This window comes from Pteropus alecto, unplaced genomic scaffold (assembly GCF_000325575.1).
Source record: "Pteropus alecto unplaced genomic scaffold, ASM32557v1 scaffold21, whole genome shotgun sequence".
Taxonomy (NCBI): Eukaryota; Metazoa; Chordata; class Mammalia; order Chiroptera; family Pteropodidae; genus Pteropus; species Pteropus alecto.
In genome coordinates this window covers 19860300-19872688 of record NW_006436282.1, presented here as the reverse complement: position 1 = coordinate 19872688, position 12389 = coordinate 19860300, and the positions used below count along the sequence as shown (strand labels likewise).

General features: G+C 32.9%; 1 protein-coding gene and 1 pseudogene across 2 annotated transcripts in view; one reads left to right on the top strand and one right to left on the bottom strand.

Moving 5' to 3' along the window:
- The window catches only part of TAX1BP1 (Tax1 binding protein 1), a 66568-nt gene that overhangs the window by 52194 nt on the left and 1985 nt on the right, over window positions 1-12389 (bottom strand). For both annotated transcript variants that reach the window (XM_006912022.3, XM_006912023.3), the window contains exons 2-3: window positions 7949-8114; window positions 4455-4557 (exon numbers count right to left, since the gene is read on the bottom strand). In XM_006912022.3, coding sequence (XP_006912084.1) covers window positions 4455-4557; window positions 7949-8107 — 262 coding nt within the window. In that variant the 5' untranslated portion in view covers window positions 8108-8114. The remainder of the gene's footprint in view (window positions 1-4454; window positions 4558-7948; window positions 8115-12389) is intronic.
- On the top strand, window positions 1126-1241 carry LOC112479946 (annotated as a pseudogene).

The following is a 12389-nucleotide window of genomic DNA, read 5'->3' as shown; positions in this document are numbered from 1 at the left end:
TCCCCAAATCTTCCCTAGAGCTAAAGTAACTTATCTGGGAGAGTCAAGTATGTAGTTTTCAATGAGAAAGAAGCTAGAAGAGTGAAAGAAATCAACATAAAAATCTAGGAGGACTGGGGGTGAGAATGCCATTTAAAGAAATCTGTCAAATTTGACAATCACTACATTTAAAGGGGGAGATATTAACAATAGGAATAGGCTACGTATGTGAATTGTGTAAAGTCGGAAAAGAGGATGAGGTCCACTGGTGCTGTAGAACAAAAATAAGCTTTGGAACTACATGGATTAATTCTGGAATTCCACCTCTACCACTATTATTTACCTAACCTCCCTGAAGCCCAGTAAAATAGACATGAAGCCAACTACCTGAGTTCCAAAGTATAGATAATGTATTCATACCATCTATCTCACTATCTGACAATTTGTTTAATATTTGTTCCTTCTCTCAACTCAATTGTTACCCTCGCTTTTAAATTTTGCTGGATTATCTTAGCTCAAAATTAATCTCTCTCCTCTCCGAAGCTCCCACTGCATTTTTCTCATTTAAAATAAGCTCCACAGTATACGCTGCATTACTATTCATTACACGCATGCTTTATATCCTATATCAAGACCTCAAGAAATACTGAGGGCAGATATATAATAAACATAAAAATTCTGGAATCCTCCAGAATGACTTGTAAAAATGAAGCATTCAATGACTGTGAAATGAACATACAAAGATGAATATATTCACCGTACACCTTGGATAGTAATATCTACCCAGAAATCTGTAATCACTATGCCTGCTATTCTTTCATACCTTAAAATTTTCAAACTCCTTATTATGATATCTACTTTACTTGATTTTATTATTTTAAAAAAATAGCCTTTTCCCTTAAAAACAAGGAGGGGCATAAAAAAAATACATGATTGGCCTAGAACATATTCTGGTGCTTCAAAATAAGAAAGAAGTCCTTAAAAAATAATTATGGAAGGAAGAGAATGTCCAAAAAAACACATAACTTTGCAAATGGCCGCTAAAAAGTTTAAAGAGAGGACATGGTTCCATAGTGTAGCAGTTAGCAAGTCTGCTTTACAGGCAGAAGGTCCTGGGTTCGAGCCCCAGTGGAGACAACGTCCATGGTCTATGGCCATGCCACCCTGAACAAGCCCAATGTCTGATCTCAGAAGCTAAGCAGGGTTGGGCATGGTTAGTACTTGGATGGGAGACCACCTAGGAAGACCAAGTACTATAGGCATAAATAATAATAAAAAATAATAGTAATAAAATAAAAAGTTCAAATAGAAAACAAAAATATACTCAAATCAGTTCCGATATCATGACATTAGAAATTCTACAAACTAGGTATTAAAAGTATGATATTTTAAAATCTCAAAAACACTAATACCATAGCCAAAGAAAGCTAAACCAACCTGAACAAAGCCATGATAGTATTAGACTTTATTCTATAGAAGAAAATAAATATCCATAAGTACATGAGAAGGAGACTTTTCCTAACATAATTCCAACTAATAAATATACAAGGAATGAAAACAGAAAAGCATCATTAGGCAAACACAACAATGCTGTTTTAGACAAGATCCAGTGATGGACACTAAAATTTGTGGGTTAAAGTCTGAGGAGAAACAAGGTATTTTCTTAGTTTCAAAGTAGCTCCCCAATAATATTACCAAGAGAAAACTACTAACTCTACAGTAGAGAAACCCAGCAGACACCACCTTAACCATATGATCAAGATTAGTATCACCAGTAATAAGATACATGGATATCAAGTACTCCCTGACACAATGTACTAAAAAGGGTACAGCATTTCTTCTGTGGTATTCTTCCTGAAAATGTATAACCTAGATCTAATCATAAGAAAGCCATCAGACAAACCCAAAATGAGAAACATGCCACAGGAAAAAAAAAAACTGAACAGACTGAACGGTACTCTTCAAAAATGTAAAGGTCATGAAAGACAAAGACAGAATGAGGATTATCACACAATGGAGGAAACTAAGAAGACATGACAACTAAATGTGGGATTCTGGACCGAATACAAGAACAGAGAAAAAGAAATACAGAGAAAAAGAACAGTATTAGGAACACTAGTGAAATTTGAGTAAGGTTTATACTTTGGTTCATAGTACTCTACCAATGTTAAACTCCTGGTTTTTAAAATAAATGTTCATTGGTTATACAAGATGTTAACATTAAGAAAAGCTGGGAGAGTATAAGGAAAATTCTGTGTACTATTTTTGCATCTTTACATCTAAAATTATTTCAAAATATAAAGTTTTTTAAAAATATGAAGGTACATCTGGTGATATTTTTTAAAGTTTTTAAAAACCCCACCCACCCTTCAGATAGCTACTACTAAATCTATCAATCCATGGCTCAGTAACTTTATAAATGGCCACTAGACTTATTTAAAGCTTAAATAGAAAACAAAAATATACTGTGACTAATCAGTTCTGATATCATGACATTAGAAATTCTACAAACTAGATATTCAAGGTCTGATATTTTAAAATCTCACAAATACTAAAAATTATGGTGCAAATACCATTTGCAGTACAAGATGTAGTTATTCAGAGTTGCAATTTAAAGCTATCTTAAAAAGGCTCTTGTAAGATTAATAACATTGAAAATAAAATAGGAAAAAATAGAAACCAAACTGAGTCAAATTTTATAGTCTGTGACATTAGCAATCAGTCAAATTATAATAAATAAATGAGGCAAACAATTACATTTCTGTATTTTTGTTAGTTGCTTTAAATTTTGCATTTCAGGATTCTCATGACTCATTCATAAAATGAGCAAAGTGATTTGGATTGTGCTTAAAATCCCTCCTACATCTAATAGTCTATGGCTAAGTTTTTCATGACTATCTTGACTTCTCTATATAACAAACTAATTCTAGGGAGGGAGAGACTTTTATGTGTCAATTTCAAAGTAAAAATTAACATAAGTTTTCAAAAACTTGTAAAACTTACTGCACTTATACTTAGCTCCCATGAAAACGCTTTTAAAGTATAAACATAAACTAGGTGTCTTTTTTATTGGTTTTACGCTTTTTGTTAAGTTGCTAAAAAATAAATGCATTAGTCACTATAACAAATTCAGAAAATTATTTATTATAAGACTAACCACATTAAAAATGACTGGAAATAAACCACAGCTTTTAAAAACAAATACTGTAATAATAAAATTACTTCCAATATGCACTCTTGAATTTGATTATCTTTAAAAAGGACTAAGAATTAAAAGACAAACTACACATATAATTTGTAGTATTTCTTAATCCATAAAACCTGAAAACCTAAATCTTTGCCTATATTACAGTACAAATTTTTCTCTGAATATTTGTTTCTTGACACAGCATATGAGGAAATGTTTTTATATATGCAAGCTCCGTGTGGTCCACATTGCCAACCGATGTCCACAAAAACATATACAGTATGAACCTCAGAATAAAGTTTAAAAAAAAAAAAAAAAACACCAAAATCCAAAACACTAAACACCAAATGTTGGCAAAGATGCTGGACAACAAGAACTCTCAATTATTGCTGGTGGGAATGCATATAGTTCAGCCACTTTGGAAAACAATTTGGTGGTTCCTTACAAAACTAAATATACTCTTAACAAATGATCCAGCAATCATATTCTTTGGTATTTACGTAAATGAGCTGAAAACTTACATACACGCAAAAACTTGTGCATAAATGCTTATTATTTACAACTGCCAAAACTTGGAAACAATCAAGATGTTCTTTAATAGATGAATGGATAAACAAACTGTTACATCCATACAATAAAATAGTATTGGTTTCCTTTGTAATTCTATGAATTTTGTGTATTATACTGACACAGAGTTTATTAGTTTCACCAGACTAAAAAGAATCAATGGCATAAAGACTAAGAATTTGCTTTAATACAACCCAAAGTCAGTATAATTATAATACAAAATCACTCTACAGCAAATCCTGTGACAGATTTCCAAATATGAGTATTTTTTTAAAACTGTATATAATAAAGATAAAAATGAATTTTATATTAATCACTTATATCCATTTTATAGGCAACTCTCCCTAAAGAATCAATATAACTACTCTAAATACTGTTAATCATCTTTATGGCTTTCATGTAAAATATTTTTCTCACCTCTAATTTGTTATGTTATGCTAATATCAGTAAAGGCATTGTTTTCTCATCTGAAAAAAATCATCAAAAGATCTGAAAAGAAACCAACTCTTCAATGAAAGTTAACGAGCAAAAACCTTTGCAATGTCTACATAAAAATACCATGTGGCCTATACTAGATATTTACATTCTTAAGACTTTTGCTAACCAAATGTTTCAACTGTGAATATGCCAGATATGCCTAAGTAGATAATTACAATGGTATACATTTTTAATGGCAATAAAATATCTAATTTCATCCAGTTCTGCAATTTTCTATTCATACCTTGAAATGCTAATACACAATTGACTGTTGATCCTTCTACATAATTTTCAGGCATAGGGGACCATAAAAATGTATAATAATCACGAGCAGTACTCCATCCAACCTAAAACAACAAAAACATGGATATTATTAAATAAGTTAACATTAGAGTGATATCTTACAGCATATTGTTTTTTACTGCATCCTAAAGACATGTGTTAATATGTTTACAAACATAGTATTTTAACAAGCACATCAAATTCTATGATTTTATTAAGCTATAATCTAATACTATAAAAATCTATATAAATTGAACAGCTGAGTTTCTACTATATATTAAAATGTAATCTGATATCTAATTTTTCAAGGAAAATCTTAGTACCAAATATGAAAACTTATGTTTTGCTTAAAATTCGAATTCACTAAACATATTTTTAAAACTTATTTTATGCCTGAAATTTAAGTGTTTAATTAGATTCCCCCTGCCCCTTAAATCCACTAACTTCATTAATCTCTCATTTTTAGCAAGTCTTGCCTGCAGCAAATTGGTAAATTTTTTAAAAAGGTCTTTATGTTTGCATATACGAATAGACCACTTATGTCCCACCTAACTCCAAAACACTGTTCAACTTAGAACATGATTATATACATTACATATTTATCTGTATTTTCCAGATGGACTGTACTGTATTAAACACCTATCAGAGACATTTAAAACATGTTAAATATCCATTTGCCAGTAATATTACAAGAAATTATGAATGTCCGGAGTTAGATTATACATGTTCTATAATTCTGATTAACCTAGGATTAAAGATTACCAAATACTGAAGTAGGAGGAATCTTAGCAATCTTTAGTCTCTAAAGGAGTGTTTTCAAACTGTAGGTCACAGACCCAGTAGGAATTCACATTATCAATTTGGTTCATTACATTTTTTTTTTTACATTTATTTTTTAATTATATAGAATTCAAAAGTATCAGAGTGCATGAAGGCTAAGCATTGCTTCATGAAAATTTGTTTCAGGTGTATTTACAAGAAACTATGCTGATTCGAATCACAGAATTCATTTATTTCTGTGTGTCATGGTCAAAACTATTGAAAGACACTATAACATTCATCTCTTTACAGATAAGAAGCTTAAGGAATCTAAGGCTTGTGTTTTTCCTCAGAATCGTTAGAAGGATTAAATTAGATGAACATAAAAGCAGCACTTAAGAGTGCCTGACCCATGGTAAGAACTCCATAAGTGGTAGATTTTGTAAGCACAATATACTGTAGTGATTAAGAGCATGTAACGATTAAGGAATTAAGCTCAGACTGCCAGAAAAAATCTCTTACTAGCTATGACTTCAGACAAGTTGTATGTATGTTAAATGAGATAATCCCAGTTTAACACTTAACACAGTGCCTTGCATATCAGTGTTCACTAAATGTCACCATTCATTAATATCCAAGGACACAGAGACTTAAGGACAGTGATCTTGACTCTGCAATGTTCTGTCCCTCATTTCATATCCCCTAATGTTTCTACCAACTCTTAAAAAGAGCCCATCTAAAATAAAGTTTGTCCCTGTCCATACACTAATCTTGAAAAAATACTATCTACAGCCATATCGTTCTTGAAAAAAATCTCCCTACATGAATAGGTTCTATCCTGGGCAAGGTAGACAAGAGAAGGGCTGAGTGTGCCATTTATTTGTGATGGCTGACACACAAAAATGCTAACAACACAATTACAGATTTCTGATTCAAGTGACACTGGGAATAACAGTAACAGATAGTTTACTGAATGTTTGTTTTGGAGTAAATATGATTATCCTCATCTCAGAAACTAGGAAAAGGCCAGTAGATGGCAGAGTCAAGATCTGAACCTGAAGTTTAAGCTCTAAACCACCAAGACACTACTCACTCTTCTGTCAAAATATAAAATACTCTCATACTTTCTGAAATTCCACTTTCTTCCTTCCAACACGGAGTCTATATACCTGCATTTGCAAAGACTTCCCACTGCCGGGAAGAAAAAAGCCTACAAACTGTTTAGCCTAAAACTGAAGCTCTTCCTTTTTTACTTTGAATATACCAACCCAATAGATAGAGTGAAGCTTAATTCCAACCCTTCTCCCTCCACTTCCCTAAATGAAGCTAACGTTCTAGTTATACTGACTCACTATCACGAACATTCTCACCTCTATGCCTTTGCTTGTAACATTTTCCCGACAGCAATGCCCTTCTCTCAATCTCAATTCCCCGTTCAATTCTTCCTCTCTGACCCACTATTGCAGAAAACACTACTTCTCCGTCAGTATCTTTAACTTGAAACCCATACCTCACATGTCAAAACTGATACACTGATTTCATAAAATGCTTATCAACGCAACTGCATTTTAGAATTTGACAAGACACACACACACACACACACACACACACACACACACACACTCTCTCTCTCTCTCTCTCTCTCTCTCTCTCTCTCTCTCTCTAACAGTAAATAGTTCCTCTATCCAGCAACATCGAGGAATGAGAGATTCAAATAGGAATTGAAATATTAAATGATTAAATGCCAAAAATTTTGTTTTGTCCCATATAGGTTTTCAGCCCTCCTCACTATTAGGCTGGACTTTCACTTCTGAATATTCTCAGTGCACCTCATTCTAACCACTATTCATTTCTTTCTACTTTGCTGTTTACCTTATACAACCCAAACTATCAAAATTTCGAGACCATTAAAATCATATCTAAAATAAACTGATTCTGAGAATCTAGAGTAAACCAGGAAAAAAGTTTTATTGTTTAAACATTTATAACATTATTTTGACTGCTCAAAATAATTATTTTTACTTTCTTCTTTAATGTTTTGGTTCTTCACTACATTCTGAAGAGTTAAAATTACCAGAAAACCTACCTCCAGCACAGGAAGCACCAGTGTGATGATAGTCTCAACGTAATTTTCAAGCATATGTTATACAAAATGACTGGCAAAATATAAGAAATGGGACTCCTGCCATCAAAGAATTTACAAGTCATATAAAACAGAACAGTCTCATAAAAGTGTAAGACAATATGAGCAATATTTAAATATAGGACAATAGAAGAGATAACGACATGGTTGTAGAGCTGTATGAAATTATAAATGACTAGAAAAGATAGTAAATGATATAGTAACCCGAACAAACAGATCATTTTTCAAGTGAGGAAGGGAGAAAATGGAAAAAGAAGAAGATTCTGAAAAATTTTTCACAGGACCTTGAATAAAGTTATTAAACTTTTGATAATAGAGAGGAAAGCCTGCATTGAAGTTCCCAGCATTTGTTGTATACTATCTTCAACTGTTAAATATTTCATTATATAAAATGTTTGCATTTACAAATGTAAATGTTCTACATTTGACATTTTCAAAAATGACCCTTAATATAGTGACAAGGCTAGTATAAACTACTGATCAACCTGTTTTAAAAAAAAAAAAAAAAAAAAAGAGTACCCAGATGAAAGAAATATGCAGACAGTTTTTCTTACCTTGAATATTCCAACCCAATCTTTTGGATGTGGATGGATATATGGAGTTAAGGTATAATGACACTCCAGGTGTATATTAGGAAGATAACTCTTGGCCACATTTTGAAAGATGACATGGGCAAAGTTGGAAGTCTGTGGGACTTCTTGAAAGGATGTCATTGTGAATCTGAAACAAGTGAATCACACAAATTGAATAATCCTATCTAAGAAAAACTTACAGCTTCAGAAAATATGTATCACTGAATGCAAATTACATATATATTTACGTCATAATTTTTTGAAAAGACATATGCTTCTGAATATTAGAACTCCTCCTTAAAAATGAGATTAAATGTAAAAACAGAAAAACCAGGAAGTAATTTCCATATGGCTCAGAAAGTTGCATAGGTGTTAAAAAAATCTAAAAACCAATATCAAACCATCAACTCTACTGAAAAGTTTAGCTAGCTAGCCCTCTGCTTCTTTTGTAACCAAGAGGTTCTATGTTGGACCCTTGAACTTCATTATTTTCCTCCCTAATCTGACATTCCATCCTCCTCTAGGTTCTAGGTTCCTTTGCTAATCTTTCTGTGCCTGCATTCCTGACCCATCTCCATGATCCTCCCCCAACCCCCAGCAGCTTTCCTCAACCTTGGCTACATATTAGAATCATTAGGGATCTTTAAAAGAAAAAAAAGACAATGATGACTGTCTGGAACTGGGTGTGTATACTCATCTTTCTTTTAAAGTCTCCCCAAGTAATCTTAATCCGGTATATGGCCAGAACAAAGAACCACTAATTATACTCTGACCCAACTCAACAACATAGGTCTCCATTATCATCTCTCACTCGTTTCCACAGATGCCCAGACCCATCCCATCTTCTTTGGCTTCTGGTACACACTTGTTCAGATCTCTCAAACCACATAAAATCGCACCTGGCCTACTTGAAATAGTTCAGCCTATTTTTTCCTCTCTGCTTATACCAATTCTACCCTTTCATTGTGGGTTCAATGACCCTGCCTTGACTTCCAGTATTCATATTTTTTCCCATTGATTTCCACATACTTACTGATTAAAATAAACACACATTTTTTAAATGTATAGTGTCAATTAAATACATACTGCAGAAAATCTATTATGGATTCAGTAAATGCTTACTGGCTTAGTGAACACCAAGAACTGGATAGCAGATAAATGGTTAAAGCAGACTATGAAAATCTACAGGATCCAAATTTTTCCCATATTTTGTACTCTACTATTGAGAAAAAGGATATGACTGAGGATTAACTCTAAAAAGCCATGGATACACTGTGTCACCGGCTCAGTACAATCACTGATTCTACTGTACACTTAAATTATAACACTGGCCCTATGGCACCAGCTTCTGAGTCATCAAAACAGGATTCTCTGTAATAGGGAAAACTGGGTCAAGATTTTTGCTAACCAAATTAATCTAGTTCACAAACCAATGAAGTTTCTACAAGGCAAGCACAGTGGTAAGACTCTACTCGTATTTTAACAATTATTAATAAGTCTTTATTATTAGGAAGATCTAAGATAATATGCTTTTACAACTGTTTCTTTTGCTGACCTGTTTGAAAATACTAAGGCAAATTTTTAAAGTTTTGAAATAACGAGCACCTTAGAAAATATCCACTTTTCTTCATGTATCTTCTCTGCTTCTGCTATGATCAAAGTACTGCTTTACCGAAACAATATAGTGGGTATTCCATAAAGAGACTGTCAACTGTGAACCTGGAAGCCACTGTGGTAGAATACCAGGTTAGTTGTCTATTAGACTCTTCGCACCTGAGGTTTCCCAGAATTCAGAGGTAAAAACAGTGCATTCAGTAGCGATCTTCCACTACTCTACACTAACAAAAAGGCTCTATAACCAGCAATCCTATTTCACAGAAAAACTGAACTGTCAATACTCCCCAATTGGTAACCCAAAACCTTCAGGAAAATGAAAAGGTAGCACTTAATAGACCCTGGGAACTCTGCCTAAAATAACTGAAGAGTTCTATTTGTTCCCTTGAATTGTCTAAACTAATCTGGGTTCAAGGGGATGTCATTATGCTCATGAAGTCACTAAAGATAATTTCTATGCAAGTCAGGGGTTTCATAAAGAAGGGAAAACCCCATCCAGATTTTGGTTTTGAAAAAAGTGTTCACTACTCGTTATAAAATACCAATAAGGGAAACTATAGCTAAATCAATTGAACCAGCTTCTAATAGATGCAACTACCTAAATAAACTGAAGCAAGTGAATCAGTAATATATTTCTACAAAGAGAATAAATATTTAAGTTTCTCTGAGGAAGATATTCGGTAAGGAGAATAAGGCTAGTTTAGAATGAGTTTCCCATGTTTTTAATTAGAAGCGGTTTAAGAATGAAATTTTTTTAACACATTTCCTAAGGTCAACAAAATCAACAAACCTGTAATTATGTTATAAAACAAGGCAGTGGCATTTAAATTTTTAACCTCAAGTACAACAGTGATTTAAAAATCCATAATTCGCCTTACACTTTTACTTCATTGAAGTTTTTAAAGTATAAAATAGCATGAAAGTATACATGTGTTTATATGTGTATATATGCTTATAAATGCATCAAAAAGGACTCAAAAAGTACACAACATACACTTAGGTCTTTACTCATTAAGAATATTTTTAAAATGACTTCTGACTATATTTTTCTCAGAATATATAATATTTTCATTCTTTTAAGCAAACATATTAACATGAAATTTCCTTTTAAACTTTCTGCCCAAAATTCAAGTTTCTTAAAGAAAACCTTAACATCAGACTTTAAATATACGCATGATGCCTATATATCTAAAGAGTAATCTGACAAGTGCTCATCCTAGTAATAATCTTCATTAATCCCTCTCCAACAATAACTTAAAAATTTCGATGTGATTACAACTACAGAAATTTTACAAGTCATTCCACGCATTACTTTCTTACTTTTTTTATTAAATTCCAATATATCTTCTAGTGGTAAAGCAGTAAATGCGGATAAACGTAATCTGAATGTAATTACAACACGTATCAACCCACTCTACACAGTAAAATTAAGTTTCTAATTCCCATTCAGTTCTTGTTTCACTCCTCACACAGATAAGAGTGAAAAGATGGGCATGCTTACAAAAATACTGAAATTCACTGAGAATGCCAATGTATCGAGATGATCCACAGGCTGATTAATACACTAAGTATGCTCGCACGCACGTAAGTGCACTCACAACCACCCTGTGGGAAGTAATGTGCAAAGTCACTGCATCACCTTGTGGTAATGGTTGGGAAGTGTAGCTTCACAAACATCATGAGAAAAAGAACTGTATCTCACTCAGCTGGAGAAGGGAAATATAGCCCCCACACAAAAAGGTAAGTGGAAGCAGCTTTACCACCGAATGTTTCTTCCCATTCTCTAAAGTACATCTCCACGGTACATTCCATTCTCTAAAGTACAAACATGGGTACATCAAGATGCAAGCCAAGGCTAAGTAAAAATTTCCCAGTCAAGAATTAAAGGAACCATAACTTAGGCTGGGAAACAAAGTCTGAAATGCATACACGTGCTGTCTGCAGTGCCCTCCTTCCATGTTTCCTAATGTATTCCCTAAAGTTCTAACATCTCCAGAGTTCCTTTTTAATGTGTTATGCTGTAAACTTCATACTATAAAGTCTTTGGTCCAAAATCCAATTTGTTTTTTGGGGGAGTCATCAGTATTTGAAGATAAACAATATGTACTGGGCATTCAGTTAAGTAGCTAAAATAAATTTGGGAGAAAAAAGGCATTTCAAAAGTTATCTTTACTTCCTCCTGTTAGAACTTATCAAGCCCAAAACAGATCCGGCTTTTGTGATAGTATTTTTCCAGTGGCTCCTGTAATTCAGTTTACATGACTAGCCCAAATATGTAAGCCTTAGTTAAAGTAGAAAACGGATCATACAAAAACTTCTAAGCATTAAACATACAAAATCAAAATAAGTTTTAAATTTAAATATTTTATATAATTTGCCAGTTCTAACAATCAGAATTCAAGAAGAAATAGGTAATTTTGTTCTGTGTTATAGTATTATGGTGGCTGTATTTTTTCAAAGCCCTTATCAGTTAAACACGGTAAACTATGTGAAATATCCCGATGTCTCAGATTTGCTTTAAAAACTCCAGGGGAAAAAATGTGTTGGGGGAGGATTATAAAACAAGATTAGCAAAACAGTGGATCCTTCTACTGTTTGTTCTCCTCTTGTGCATGCTTGAAAATTTCCATAATAAAAGTTAGTAAAACCAGAGCAAATAAAGATTAGTAATAAATCTGGCTAACAGCGAAAGTTTAAATTTTTCAGTTAAAAATATTTTTTTATAATTATCTCCAAATTTCGGTCCTATAGGATACACAAATATCTGAAGGAAAAAATGTCTGACATTCGAATAGTTTCCAATTATTCA